At 42.5% G+C, this 13,090-nt stretch overlaps 1 protein-coding gene across 1 annotated transcript in view; it reads right to left on the reverse strand.

Annotated features, from left to right (window-relative positions):
* igf1ra (insulin-like growth factor 1a receptor) overlaps positions 1-13,090 on the reverse strand; it is a 76,410-nt gene that overhangs the window by 6,160 nt on the left and 57,160 nt on the right. The window contains exons 8-20 of the mRNA XM_017406072.3: positions 12,085-12,320; positions 11,835-12,002; positions 11,361-11,568; positions 8,528-8,814; positions 8,268-8,410; positions 6,937-7,102; positions 6,732-6,834; positions 6,452-6,522; positions 6,134-6,363; positions 4,970-5,074; positions 4,600-4,759; positions 4,262-4,391; positions 1,913-2,047 (exon numbers count right to left, since the gene is read on the reverse strand). Of these exons, the coding sequence (XP_017261561.1) occupies positions 1,913-2,047; positions 4,262-4,391; positions 4,600-4,759; positions 4,970-5,074; positions 6,134-6,363; positions 6,452-6,522; positions 6,732-6,834; positions 6,937-7,102; positions 8,268-8,410; positions 8,528-8,814; positions 11,361-11,568; positions 11,835-12,002; positions 12,085-12,320 (2,142 nt within the window). The remainder of the gene's footprint in view (positions 1-1,912; positions 2,048-4,261; positions 4,392-4,599; positions 4,760-4,969; positions 5,075-6,133; positions 6,364-6,451; positions 6,523-6,731; positions 6,835-6,936; positions 7,103-8,267; positions 8,411-8,527; positions 8,815-11,360; positions 11,569-11,834; positions 12,003-12,084; positions 12,321-13,090) is intronic.

Genomic DNA, 13,090 nt, shown 5'->3' on the forward strand with positions numbered 1-13,090 from the left:
TACTGCTTTTCCCTCTGTCTTGTTTTTTCCTCCTCCCTCTCTCTCTCTCCTAGTGGTCTCTTTGCTGTTCAGAACCACTCCTGCAGCTCGGTGCCAGTTTTTCTCCACTCAGAGGAACTCGGAGTAGAGCTACGATACAAAATATGAAAGGCGGGGTTTTTTTGTTGTTGTTGTTGTTTGTTTTTTTTCCCAAATTAGCAGGAAGTGGTTTAGAGTTGACACACAGATGTCCAGGCCCACAGAGCACAGACTTTTAATGAATAAAAAATGTAACACTTGGAGTTGTGCTGACACACCACAGTAACCTTTCTGCAGCTACCATCTGTTGCTGTTAACAAGGCTTGTTGATGCAAACACACAAAGCAGGGCACTAAATCCTGACTATGACAACATCCTGACAGTCATGAAACAAATATTATGTTTACTAATGCCAATTACTAAAATCCACTTCTGTTTAACACGTGGAAAAGCTCGTGGTGGGTAAAAACAACACAAACCTCACTGTTAAACTTTGAATGAATGCTCTGTGCCACTAGTTTCTAAGTACATTTGTCTCCTTACCTGTTCACTTAGATTTGGTGCAACAATTTTAATCATGAATGCTTATGAGGGAGACAAAATTGTTGCCTTAATTCTGCTTTCCAATTACTCTTTCTTCCTCCTGTTGACTTCGTCTTTGTTTCGCTGTGAGCCGGTATCAGTTCGGGCTGGTTTTAGATTTCAGGCTTGGATCAAATAACGCAGTGTCAATGATCTGTTGTGACCAGTAAAATGCTGAGTGTTACAAGCCACTCCGTGGCAGTGGACGGCTTTAAAGCGGCGTGTTCAAAAACTGCTAAAGTTTCACTGAGGAAAAAGGGGCCAAGAAAACCCAATCATAAAATTAGAAACAGACACAGACTGAGGCCAAGCGCGAGTGCAGAGCAGCCTCCAAACATCTACGCTAAATGCCTAATAAACTTAGCAGGATTTCTCGCAGTCTGGCTAAAAGAATCGTAACACAAGCATGCTGAAACCTGGAACATGGGAAACTAGATGAATAACCCACAGCTACCTGAGAAATGGGTTGCAAGGAGGAGACGTGCAAAGCGGTCGGAATTTGTTATCCAATCCACATCCACTCTGTGCATCCCTCTACAGTTTTTTTAAACATTTGCTTTTGATGCACTAAAGAAGGCGGACAGCTGGAAATGTGCATTTAGTCACTGCAGCATAGGCGACCATCGGCAGCCCGACTCCTCTGTGTGCTGCTCAAACAAGCTGAGCCCCCACTCCACCTCCTCCACCACCACCACCACCACCTCTGTAACACAATCCACACACTCCTGCAATCAGGACAAAACCATCAGGCTGCCATAGAAACCAGGGGTTTGTGTCTGCACAACACTCGGCCCTATTTTTTGTTCTGCTTGCGCTCTTTCGAAGGTGAGGTCAGCCATGTGGAGTGGGAGGGGAGAGCGCTGAATGCCTTTTTATTGAGGTCAGGGAAGAAGAGGAGGAGTACATGTATGCAGCTCTTCACGTCGACAACCAGACATGCTTCAATAGTGGATCACATATAAATTACTTCAATGCCCATATTCTTCTTGCGGACATCGTCTCCCTCCCTCTCGTCCGTTCCCACAGCAGGAATGAGGGGCATTTTCACACACAGGTTGTGGCATCTCGTCTATGGGTCAACGCCGGCAAGTGACGAAGCTTCTCGCTTGCAGCTGACCGCCGGAGCCATGTCGTCAGCTGACCACATTTAACCGGTGACGTTAATGTCAGCCTTCAGCTCAGCTCCGGTTCAGCATACACACCTGATATGCCTCACACTTAAAACCTCAACTCAAAATAGACACATGACAAAATTCATAAGAACTGGAAAAAAAAAAAAAAAGTCGAGCTGCACGGATAAAGTAGTACTCACAGCATGTCCGGGCAGTTGTCGGGTTTGTCCAGGAGTCCTCCTTCCATGACGAAGCGCAGCACTTGCTCGTTGGACATGCCCTGGTAAGGCTGTTCTGCTAAGGTGGCGATCTCCCACAACACGACGCCAAACGACCTGCAGCGAGAGGCGAGGATACACACTCATACATCCGCAGCTCTCCAAGCGTGGGTTTAATTTCAGGGCAGACGTCTTCTGTGACTAATATTACCAAGAAAAACAGTTGTTTCTTTTAAGACTCGTCCCACAGATTTCTCTAAGCACTGATATTGTTTTGTATTACTTTAATAAATGATACAAATATAAGACAAAATCATCAAAACGAATGAAAAAGAAAAAAAGTTTAAACCAATAATTCTCATTAAATTCATCCAACATTTAACTCTACACATCTGTAAGTTTCATGTTTGTGTTTGCATGCAAAGGAAAGATTTTAAAATCTTTTGTAAAACAACAACAGCTTTAATTTCCCCGCATTTCTAAATCTGCGTAATAAAACTGAGCTGTATATAAGATAACGGATCTGTTAGGCTTCTTAAATGATCTCCGGTTGATTTCAGAATGATTTAAAATGTATCCCTACTGAGTTACAATCAGAACTTCACCCTATTTTGTGTTTCATAAACCTTTTTTTACCCCCTGTTAAAAAGATTTGACAACAATAATGTACAATAAAACATAGCTTTGTTCAGTTATTCTTATAAATTATGTAGCTGCAGGTTGAAAGAAAGACAAAGATCTCTGAAGGCATTTCTCTACAAGTCATACTGCCTCACTTTTCAACACGAAACAAACTACGTGACTCCAACATGAGGCTTTGAGGAGTTCATGATGTGATAACAGTCAAATCTGTGATCGAAAATAGAATTCTAATATGCTTTAAAGCATGTGCGCATGTATTTGTTTTAGATAAAACCTGCCTATATGGGGCAATAAAAGCAGCAAATTCAATCATTTCAGGAAGTAAGAACAAAGCCTTCAGATCTGTACGTGGGAGCATTGCTTTTCTTACACCACAGCCAAGTAAAAATTATGCTAATATGAACATCTTAAAATAATCTCAGGGAAAGAAAAAAAAAAGAATGAATTATGAATGGCCATAGTTATTCTTTTCAGCAGAAAACTGCTCACTAAGCACGGCAACCCTAAAGCTTTCTAGTAACCCCCCCCCAGTTTTATCTGATGTATTTTTATATTGCTTTCTTTTTGTTCGGCGATACTAAAAACGAGTCGAAATGCATTTATTGACATAAAAAGCAGTCAAAAGGAGCTTTTCCCATCATCCTTGACACGTTGCAAGCCAAATATAAAAATATACATCCGTATTTCTTTTGTGTATCATGTCCTCCCCTCCTGCAGGCTCTACCCAGGCGACGCTTGGGAGTATTTTCAGTCGTGAGAACATATTTTAGGCAGAGAATCTCCATCCGAGATGCCCAGATGTAGAAAGCACGAATCAGCAGGCAAACGTGGACCTAATTTACTATACCAGAGATCCGTTCATGTGTGAAAAACTGCAGGACGTTGGCCCATTTTAACCTCAGACTACCTGCCAATGATGACAATGAAATGAAACTATTTTTGAAAGAAAAAACATGTTTAACTGGACTTACACTGACCACAATATTTACTTACTCCTGTGAGCTTTTTTTAAAGACAGTTAACTACAAAATCAATCCGATTAAAAACTCCATAAAAGTATTTCTTTTTACCCCCCTAATCAACACACTCAAAGCCACCTACTCACGAAGCCCCGACTGAGTTTGTCTGACAGTAAACTTGAACATCAAAGAGGAGGACGGAGTACACAAGATGTGAAGGTGGGTTTGCGCTGGCACCGCAGCCTCTCATTTGGGAACATCTGGAGCAGTTTAAACCCACTGTTAGGGACGAACCCGTGGGACATTTGAAGTCGGGAACAAAAACTTGCAGGGGAGCTAGAAAACAGCCAGATTTTTCGGAGAAGTTTTACAAAAGAAAAAAAAAAAAACAAAAAAAAAAAGACGACAAGGCTGTAATATAGCAACACTGGAAGGAGGGGGGAAAAAATGCTGTTTTGTCATGTACAGAGGAATTTCCAAAGAGCCAGCCAAAAGGATTTGTTTTGGAAATGTCTGGAAATTTATGCTCAACGTGTTGAGTGAAAATCTCGCAGAGAATAAAGGCTGTGAAGTGATCTGGAGATTTATACAGTCGTGACCCGACGAGATGTTTTAGAGGATCATCACGAACAAAGATGAAATATGCAGGCAGCTCAAACCCCTTGGACTGAAGCAGGTTCGTGCATGTACAATGCAGGCTTGTTTGAGTGTGAGTAATGTCTTCTCATACCAGACATCAGACATTGTAGTAAAGACGCCATCTTTCAGGGACTCTGGAGACATCCAGCGAACAGGCAGCAGGCCCTTCCCTCCCTTCCGATAGTAATCCGTCTCGTAAATATCTCTGGTCATGCCAAAATCTGAAGGAAAAATAACAACAGACAGGGGAAGCCGGTGAATATCCCTCACTCTGTAGGAGAGGAAGCTCCTGAGAGCTTGTGTATTCCCCTCACGTCCTCCCTCCTCCTGTCCGTCTACATTACAGCCCGAGGCACTCTCTGAAAGCCTGACGGTTCTTTTCACGGCCAGCGGAGCAGGTTTAGCAGGCAGCACGTCAAAGTAACCCACCTCCGATCTTCACCGTGAAGTCCTCCGTTACCATGCAGTTCCTGGCAGCCAGGTCCCTGTGGACAAACTTATTGGCGTTTAGGTAAGCCATACCGTCGGCGATTTCCCCCGCCATCTGGATCATCTTTTTCAGAGGGGGTAGGACCTGTGTGGTGGAGTTCTGTGGGCAAACCGAGAGGGGATAATAAGAGAGGAGGCAGAGCGCATTCTTTACTTTTAACAATAAAGCTAAACAAAGCAGGTGATGGATGCTGAGTGAAAGACAGAGGGAGGTTTGGGTTTATAAGATTTGAAATTCCCCCCCTTATTTTGGTTTCAAACACATCGACTTTCTGAAAATGATTTGTGTTCGTTGGGAGAACCTGCGTACCTCATTACGCAGAGAGCGCAGGTGGCTCTTGAGATCTCCACGGGTCATCAGCTCCATAATCACCAAGGTCGGTTGTCCCTGAGAGACCACACCCAGCAGCCGCACCTGCAGAAACAACAAAACAGCTCAGGTCGCCTGCAGAAACCAAATCTGAACGACTCAATAAAACTTCTTTACTTTGCAAAACAGTGAGACAAAATTCACAACTTCCACTGGCTTTTTAAACCAAATGTCTAATAAGGACACGTGGTGATTTCTGAATATTTAAAGTCTAGTTCAAACGGGCAAATTTGAAGGCTTTTATTTTTATTTTTTTTATATTTTTACACTGGCTCCTGGTAGTGACATGTCAAGTTGTTACCCTAACGGTGCTTTCCAGTCGGTGTTCTTTATTGACACAACACCTACAACCCACCCCCGCTCCCAAACAAATAAAACACTAACTCAGTCTCCTGAATCCGTTTCTGCCTTCGTAGTTTATTTTGAAAGGATTTTCAAGTGAAAACTGTGGTCACAGGCGAGCTCAGCTCTCAGCAGGGGTTCAAAGATTCAATGAAAAATCAAGTAATCACCAACAAATACAAACACTGTTTTTGCTTAAAATGCCCATTACTAATGTCTAATATTATATGTATCTTACTGAATAACATTCAAGCAGTTACATGTTGTTTTATTGGATACTATGATCAAATTACTGCAGAACAGAAATAGTGGTTTAAATTAAGAAGCACATGAGGCAAAAATAACTAAACCTACATTAGTATTAGAAAAGCACTTAGCTTTAACCTGCTTTGAAGATGGTAAAAAAAAATCTGATTCTTTTGAATTATTCAAAGTGACTTTAATAATTGAACGTTTGGCTCCTTTAGGAACTTTCTAAAAGGAAATCTTTACCACATCCACTTACCGTAGTTAATGAGGCGGTGATTACACCGATGTGAGAATGTACAGAATGTACAGAAACTCCAGGAGGCTTCGCTCTGCCTCGGGCTGAAGCTGCCTGCGTTTAGCAGACCGCAGTCAACTAAACACTTTAAATTCTCACGGGCTGCTCTGTTTGTGTACATGCAGATTCATTCAGAATCACAATAATTGTGGGTATCGTCTCGTTGCTCAATTTATCCTTAAATTATTCCCATTTATTCTCCTGTTTTACGGTCTTACCACATGGTGACAGTTGAACTCTTTCATGACTGACGCCTCGTTCAGAAACTCGATCCGCTCCCTCATGCTGGCCGACTCGTTGACTGTCTTGATGGCCACCCGTGTTTCGGGTTCGTCCTTGACGACGCCCTTAGCGATGCCTTCGTACACCATGCCGAAGGAGCCCTGACCCAGCTCCCGGTGCATCGTGATCTTTTCTCTGGCCACCTCCCACTCATCCGGAGTGTACACTGGTGCGGAGAAAGGGGACAACAAGACTCAACACAACATGCGCAGACATCGAAACAGAGCAGCGGCGGAGATATTTATTGCTCTTACTTTCAGCAGCACTGATGTACTCCGGGTTGACAGATGCATAAAGAACTCCATTCCCGAGTCTGTTGTTGTTCCTGTAAACACAAATCTGGCTCAGTGAGCTGACAAGCAGCCCTGGTTCTGGATGCAATATTCAGATCTCAATGGGATGTCTGCTCTTCCCCAAAGAGCTATGATAATGAAAACACCTATTAACTCTAAATAACATTACACTCATCATTAAGCTTCATGAGGACGGCAGCTTAATCGAGTCGGTGGAAGCTGCGCTCACAGGAACACTTGCCTTTTTTTGTTGATAAAGAAGAAAATGATGGTGAGGCTGGCGAAGAGAAGAGCCGCTATGATGGGAAGTATGATGACCAAGTAGAGTGTAGCATAATCATCTCCTGTGAGAGAAAACAAAACGTGAATCAGCCGGCTGAGAATTTCAAATGGACAGTCATTTTTTCTTAAACGGGCGATTGAATGAGGCATAAACGTTGCGCTACGTTTAGGTGGAGGCACGTAGAAGGAGATGCTTTCTGTCCAAGAGCCGTTTCCTGCCAGGGATGTGGCGCGGACGTGAGCGGAGTAGTTTCCCGGGCTCAGGTTGGTCAGACGAGCTCCTTTGTACTGGCGGTACAGCTGTCGCGACACGCAGCCGTGTTTCTCCGGCTGCCGGGGAAAGAAATAAACGGTGGTCACTGCGTGCAACAACAGCGTAGTCCGTTCTTTAACTCTTTCTTAAAAACTTATGTTTGGAGAAATGGCCAATTACGTGTGTGGCATTTCATATTATCATGAACTGGATTACTCTTTCCTCTTTTGTATTTATTGTTGGAAATATGAGCGTCACTGTTCCCATTAGTACTTGAGTCATTCTTCTGCTGTTATTACTTCAAATTTTATCTTTTTTTTTACTTTCATTAATTTTACCTGTTTTGTTTTACTCTGTTTTAATGAAAGTATAAGTGTATTATACTTTATTATTATAAATTTATTTTTATTATTGGTCTGGCTTCATTTACTGTGAAGCATTTTGGTCCAATTTGAAAGGTTTTAAAAGAGCTTTAAATATTAACTAACAGACGGTAACAAAAAAAAAATCTGTTTTACTTTTTTCTGTTACGCTTTTTCTGAAAACCATTGTTCAGATCATTTGAAGTGAGGTTCTGTTGAAAGGTTGTGAGTAATAAATATCTCACCTGTTGTAGATAGCTCTATGAACAACCTCAGGTTGGTGAAACAGGGTTTAAATTCTTACCAGACTTAAGGCGAGTCCAAGCGGGACCAAGTGTAAAAAAGTGAATTGCTGATGTCGTCAAATACATCCAATCTCAAAAATTTCATAGCGTTTCATGTGAAACTTTTCTCATGTCATCAGTTTTGCATTACAAGATAATTTACACAAATTCTATGGTTAGCTCCAAGAACAACAAGCAGCAGCAGCAGCTAGCTGTAACACTTCAGGCAGAATGTGGTCAGATTTAATCCGTTTCTCTAAACTGAGGATGTTCAGAAAGCTATCTGCAACAGGGAAGATATTAACTATTCATAACCTTCCCACAGAACCATACTTTAAATGATCTAAACTATCTTTTTTTTTGTCAGAGTTCAAGTAATGTCTGTATGAACATAATTTTGCAAAATCACAACTGCATCTATGCTGTTTCAAAAATACAATTCATGTGTGTGTGGTTTCTGGATTTGTTGGCAACGGAGAAGAAATTAGACCTTAATAATAAAACGGGGTAATAATATTCCATCTGAAAAACCACACAAGGTGTACCACCTTTAAACGTGTTTGAGGAGAAGCATGATTAAACCTGAACAGACTCACCTCAGCCCCCAGACGGTACTTGATCTCATACATCAGTATAAGTCCGTTGGGCATGACGGGCTCCGGCCAGTGCAGAACCACGCACCCTTCAATTTTGTCACTCCTCTCAAAAACAACCTTTCCCGGGATGTCATCTGCTTTGGCTGCCAAACACACACGGCAAGAGCCCACAACATTAGAACAAGACATGTATTCTCGTTCTTTTAAGAGCACACTGCACCACATATCCATCAAAGGTCTCGTCCAAGGTATTTTCTCACCCGCACGTTTCGTCCTGGCGTAGACGAAGGCGCCGATGCTGCAGTCGTTTCCCACCTCCTCGTTGCAGGCGTGGACGTCGATGCGGTAGACGGTGAAAGGCCGCAGCCCGGTGATTTCTAAATGCTCTGCCAAGGTCTTGTCCTCTGAGAAGGGGTACTCGATGACAGGAGGAATCCCATCTGTGCTGTTCTCTTTTTGGGCGTATGAGGTATTTCCCTGACCAACCTCCGGAAACAGAGTGTTGTTCGCGACACCGAAAACGTCTCTGCGTCGACGGTCCTGAGGCCTGAAACACATAAGAAAAAAGGAGTGAAACTTTTAAAAATCTGTGCAACAAAAGTCCTTAAATTATTACCGAAGGAGGAAATCATTGGTTAATAGCTATCAAAACATTATGCATAAAGTTGAAATATGGCACTGGAGGAGGCTGAGTGAGCAAATATTTCCTGTGTCTGTGTGTCTGCCATGAGTCCAGATGCTGCACAGCACTCCCAGTGGTGCTGTGTGAAAGATTGAGGTCAGACGGATCATTGCAGAGTGGACAGACAGAGAGACGGGCCGGGGGTTGGGGGGACATTTTTGCCCAGTGTGTTCCCGTCAACAATAAAAGGAGTCTACCGGAAATTGTCCCGATAGAGAAACTTCAAAGTCCGTAATCTCGATGATAAACGTTCAGCTGCCGAACACAAGTTGTCGGTGTATTTTGGCACTTGGTATCAGAATTCCGACGATAAGCTCCAGAGCCTCCTGGAACTGCACACCGTCATCTCTGAGAGCAGACAGGTGGTGACAACTGTGAATGCAGCACCGGCCGTAGTAAGAGAGACAACGCAGGGTAGCTGGTCCACCTGTGAAACCTTCACTGCTGTCAGCAGGGATGGAGAAAAACATCTGGGTTTGACGGAGCACAAAAGCAGAGGCTGTGCTGCCATCTTAACAGGAGGTATTGCTCAATAAGTAAATGATAGTTCGGTTCACAAATAACAACGACGTGTACTTTAGCTTCTCTTGCTCTAAAAACACAAGCATTAGAGGAGGAGTGTAGAGACACAAACATACGCATGCCGTGGGAAAGCCCAGTCACACTTACATGTCGACATTCTTCTCTGACAGTTGTATCTGGTCCTTCCCATGAGTTACCGCTTACAATAAGTGCACCATAAATGTAAGGAAACTTTTTTTTTTTTTTACTCAAGCAAGGAGTTAAAATGACAGAAACCGTTTGCCTGACTGACACTGGCTGGCAGCCTGTCGTAAAATCAGACGAGCAGAAGTAGAAAACACAAAAAAACAACAAATAAAAGAAAGTTTGGAGGTTCTAGTTTTTTGTATGACAACATAGAGCAAGGTAAAAACAGTAATTTACTCGAGTCATCTTCATGACTCTCTTCTGGTTAAAAAAAAATATGTATGTGACAAAGTACAGAGAAGACAGCCACCTTTGGATTGCCATCATTTTCACACTGCACTGTATTTCTGACAGAAATATTGTGATATTTGTGAAGGAAGTGCCTCAAGCTGCACCGGAACTGCTAGAGCTAGTTCCAGCTGTTGCTTTTTGCGCTTGCAATTAACCCAGGAGTTTATGTAAATTACTGTGTCATGCTTCTAAAATCTCACTCACATGAACTGCTATGAAACTTTACAGATTACAGTTGTTTTAAGATGACAACAACCCAGTCAAAATTAAACTCTTTCTACAAACTGAGGTCTTTCAAAGAGCTACCTACAGCAAAAAGGTATTGTTCATTTTTTTCCACACAGAACCCCTCTTTAAAAGATCTGGTCTATCTCTTTAAGGTTATTTTATAATGTCCAGGAAATCTGAAGCATCATCATCAACAGCAGCAGGTGATTGTTGCAACTGAAAGCTTCCTTTTCAGCTGCCAACAGGCTCTGCTCTGCACCGCCACAGCCAGAGATCCTCTTTGAAAAGCTCGCCCAGTAAATGAGTCTGCCTTCTTTGCTTTCTGTTTGTCTTCTGGTGCTGGTGGGGCTTTTCCCCTCGTTCATTCAAATTCCAGATGGATTCACTGTACATTTCCTGGCAGCTGTCTGGCTCCAGAAAAATGTCTTTAACAAAAACAGCGTGCAGGAGGAGGTGTGGAGTGGAGCGCTGCGAAGGGCGGGGGAGACAAAAAGGAAAACATTTCCTCCTTATTTTTTTTTAAAAATTCTGTTTTTTGTATGGACCTTCCTTCCTCTTACCCAGGCTCTAAACCCTGAAACTTTGGTTAAAAGAAAAAAACACTTCCAGATTTTTAACATTTTTCTTTTGAGTACCCAGAAAGAATCCCGGCTGTGTTCAGAGAAGAGTTTGTGCACACACAAGCTGCTGACTACACTACACTGTAACATTTAAACACAGAGGACAGATTCATTAGTTACAGTAGCTGTATTTTATAATTTCCTTTCAGTGACAAGCTGATACATCTTCATCAGAACATTTCCTTTAAGCAGATGTATGCCCACTGTAACTCTGCCTGAATGAAGTATAGATCTTAAACATCCAGATGAATAAAATATCTCATATGCAAACTTCAGAAGCAAGAGAACATCTGTGCTAGAGCTTTTGAAACAGAGATAGCTACAAACAGCATAAATATCAAACCTTTTAGAGGGAATCGAGAGCATGAATGACGAGTTTCTAAACAAGCAAGGCACTGAAAACTCCCCTTTTTTTCTCCTGAGTTTGTGTGTGTTACCTAAATTGCCCCCAGTCCCCAAATCTCTGGCGTTACCACACAAAACTAGAGGCGCAGATCAGGTTGTGTGAGTCAATTTTAAAAAAATAACGTGTCCGGATGGTGGCACGGCCACATTTTACTGTACCTTGGGAGAAAGATGGCGTTGTGGAGGAAGTTCTCGAATTCTTTTAGAAAGTAGCGGTCGTGCTTCTCCCTGTTCACCTCCTCGGCCGTCTTGGGGCAGGCGCAGCAAAGGCCCCTCTTCTCCCCGGCCAGGTCTGATTTGGTGGGCTTTGTCTTGTCTTCCACATCTGTGAGTCCTGACGCTGGGATCGGGGTCGGGATCTTCAGCACTGTTTAAAAAAAAAAAAAAATGGAACAAAAGACACTCTAGTAAAATACAGTTTTCTACATTTTGTGTGTTATATTTGGTTGTAAAGCTAATGTTTTTATGTCTTTACATGTCTTTACAGGTTTTTATGCTCAGCTAACTTTCCTGCTGCTAGCCACATGTACTTTTATACCTTCTGAGTGAATTTATTTAAAAAACAGGCTCACTGGGGACAAGGTTGAGGCAGCAGAAATGTTCATTGTTTGCCTTAGAATGAGTTCTGCAGACCTTTTGAGCAGTAGTTATACTGGAAGAGCCTCCTGTCCTCAGGCAGCTGCTGCCAGCGCACCAGGTAGTGACTCAGATTTCCGTTGGGAAAGCTCGGCGGTAACCACTTCACCAGCAGCTTGGTTGAAGAGTTGGCAAATGCATGGGCTTCGTTTGGCACAGACGGCACTGTAACAGACCAAAGCCATGACAATTGGTAAATCGGTGGGCAATTAAAAAACAGCACAGATGGTATGATGGTCACACTTACATGACGGGCGTGTTCGAATGTAAATAATGTCCGTTTTTGCCCCAGAACTGTGTTTGTCGTCCACCTGCAGGTTGATCGCCTTGACAAAAATTGCATACTGGGTCCAGGGTTTGAGTTCTTGAAGGGTTATTGTTGGGTCTGTGCTTTCAAACTTGGGAAGGTCTATGTCTGCCATGTTCCAGCTGTTTGAGCCACAGCCATCTTGGCCATCGAACTCTGTGATGTTCTGGAAAGGTCTGGAAAGGACACAAAGGACTGCATTCAGAAGCAACACAAACCAAATTTACTATAAAAATGACTGAAATAATATTTAGATCCTATGGAACATCGTCTTTTTGACAAAAAAAAAGGAATAAAGGGATTTTTGACGTGATATTCTATCAAATAGTAATCAGTCGTTAGAACCTGACATCAGTCTTACAAAACAACTCTTTCTCAAAAACGACGTACGGGTGTCGTTCATGTTACTACACAAACGCACTGAGCATAGACAGCCCGTGTTTATGCCGATGGTGCCAGGGCTGCGAATGTATTAGTCCGCTGGGAGTTGAGTAAACTTTTGAACTGACTCAATGTGCGGTTGGGAGGACTAATACGATCACAGCCTCGGCACCGTCGGCACATACAGTCGTACGGTCTGTCTTCAGCACACGTACCTTCGTATCGTAACACTGACATTGTTCCGTTGACTAAACTGAACAAATCGTGTCATGCAAAAGAGTAAAGGTTTAATATTAGCTAATATATCCTTCTTTCATATGGTATGTCATCTGGAGAAAGACTTTTTGAGATTTGAACATGACAATATTTAAAAAAATAAACCTTCATTTGGCTCATTTTAGCTTCTAGCCTAGCCTGGATACAGACTTTTGCCTTTTCTTCATACTTTATACACTATGACTGCTTTCACAGATGAAAAGTACTAACTATCGATAACTACTTGACAGAACATCAGTTCCAAAAATGGCCAGGCTACCTCTTTAACTGTATCCAATTTCAAAGATCA

The sequence above is a fragment of the Kryptolebias marmoratus genome, linkage group LG11, assembly GCF_001649575.2.
Source record: "Kryptolebias marmoratus isolate JLee-2015 linkage group LG11, ASM164957v2, whole genome shotgun sequence".
Lineage (NCBI taxonomy): Eukaryota > Metazoa > Chordata > Actinopteri > Cyprinodontiformes > Rivulidae > Kryptolebias > Kryptolebias marmoratus.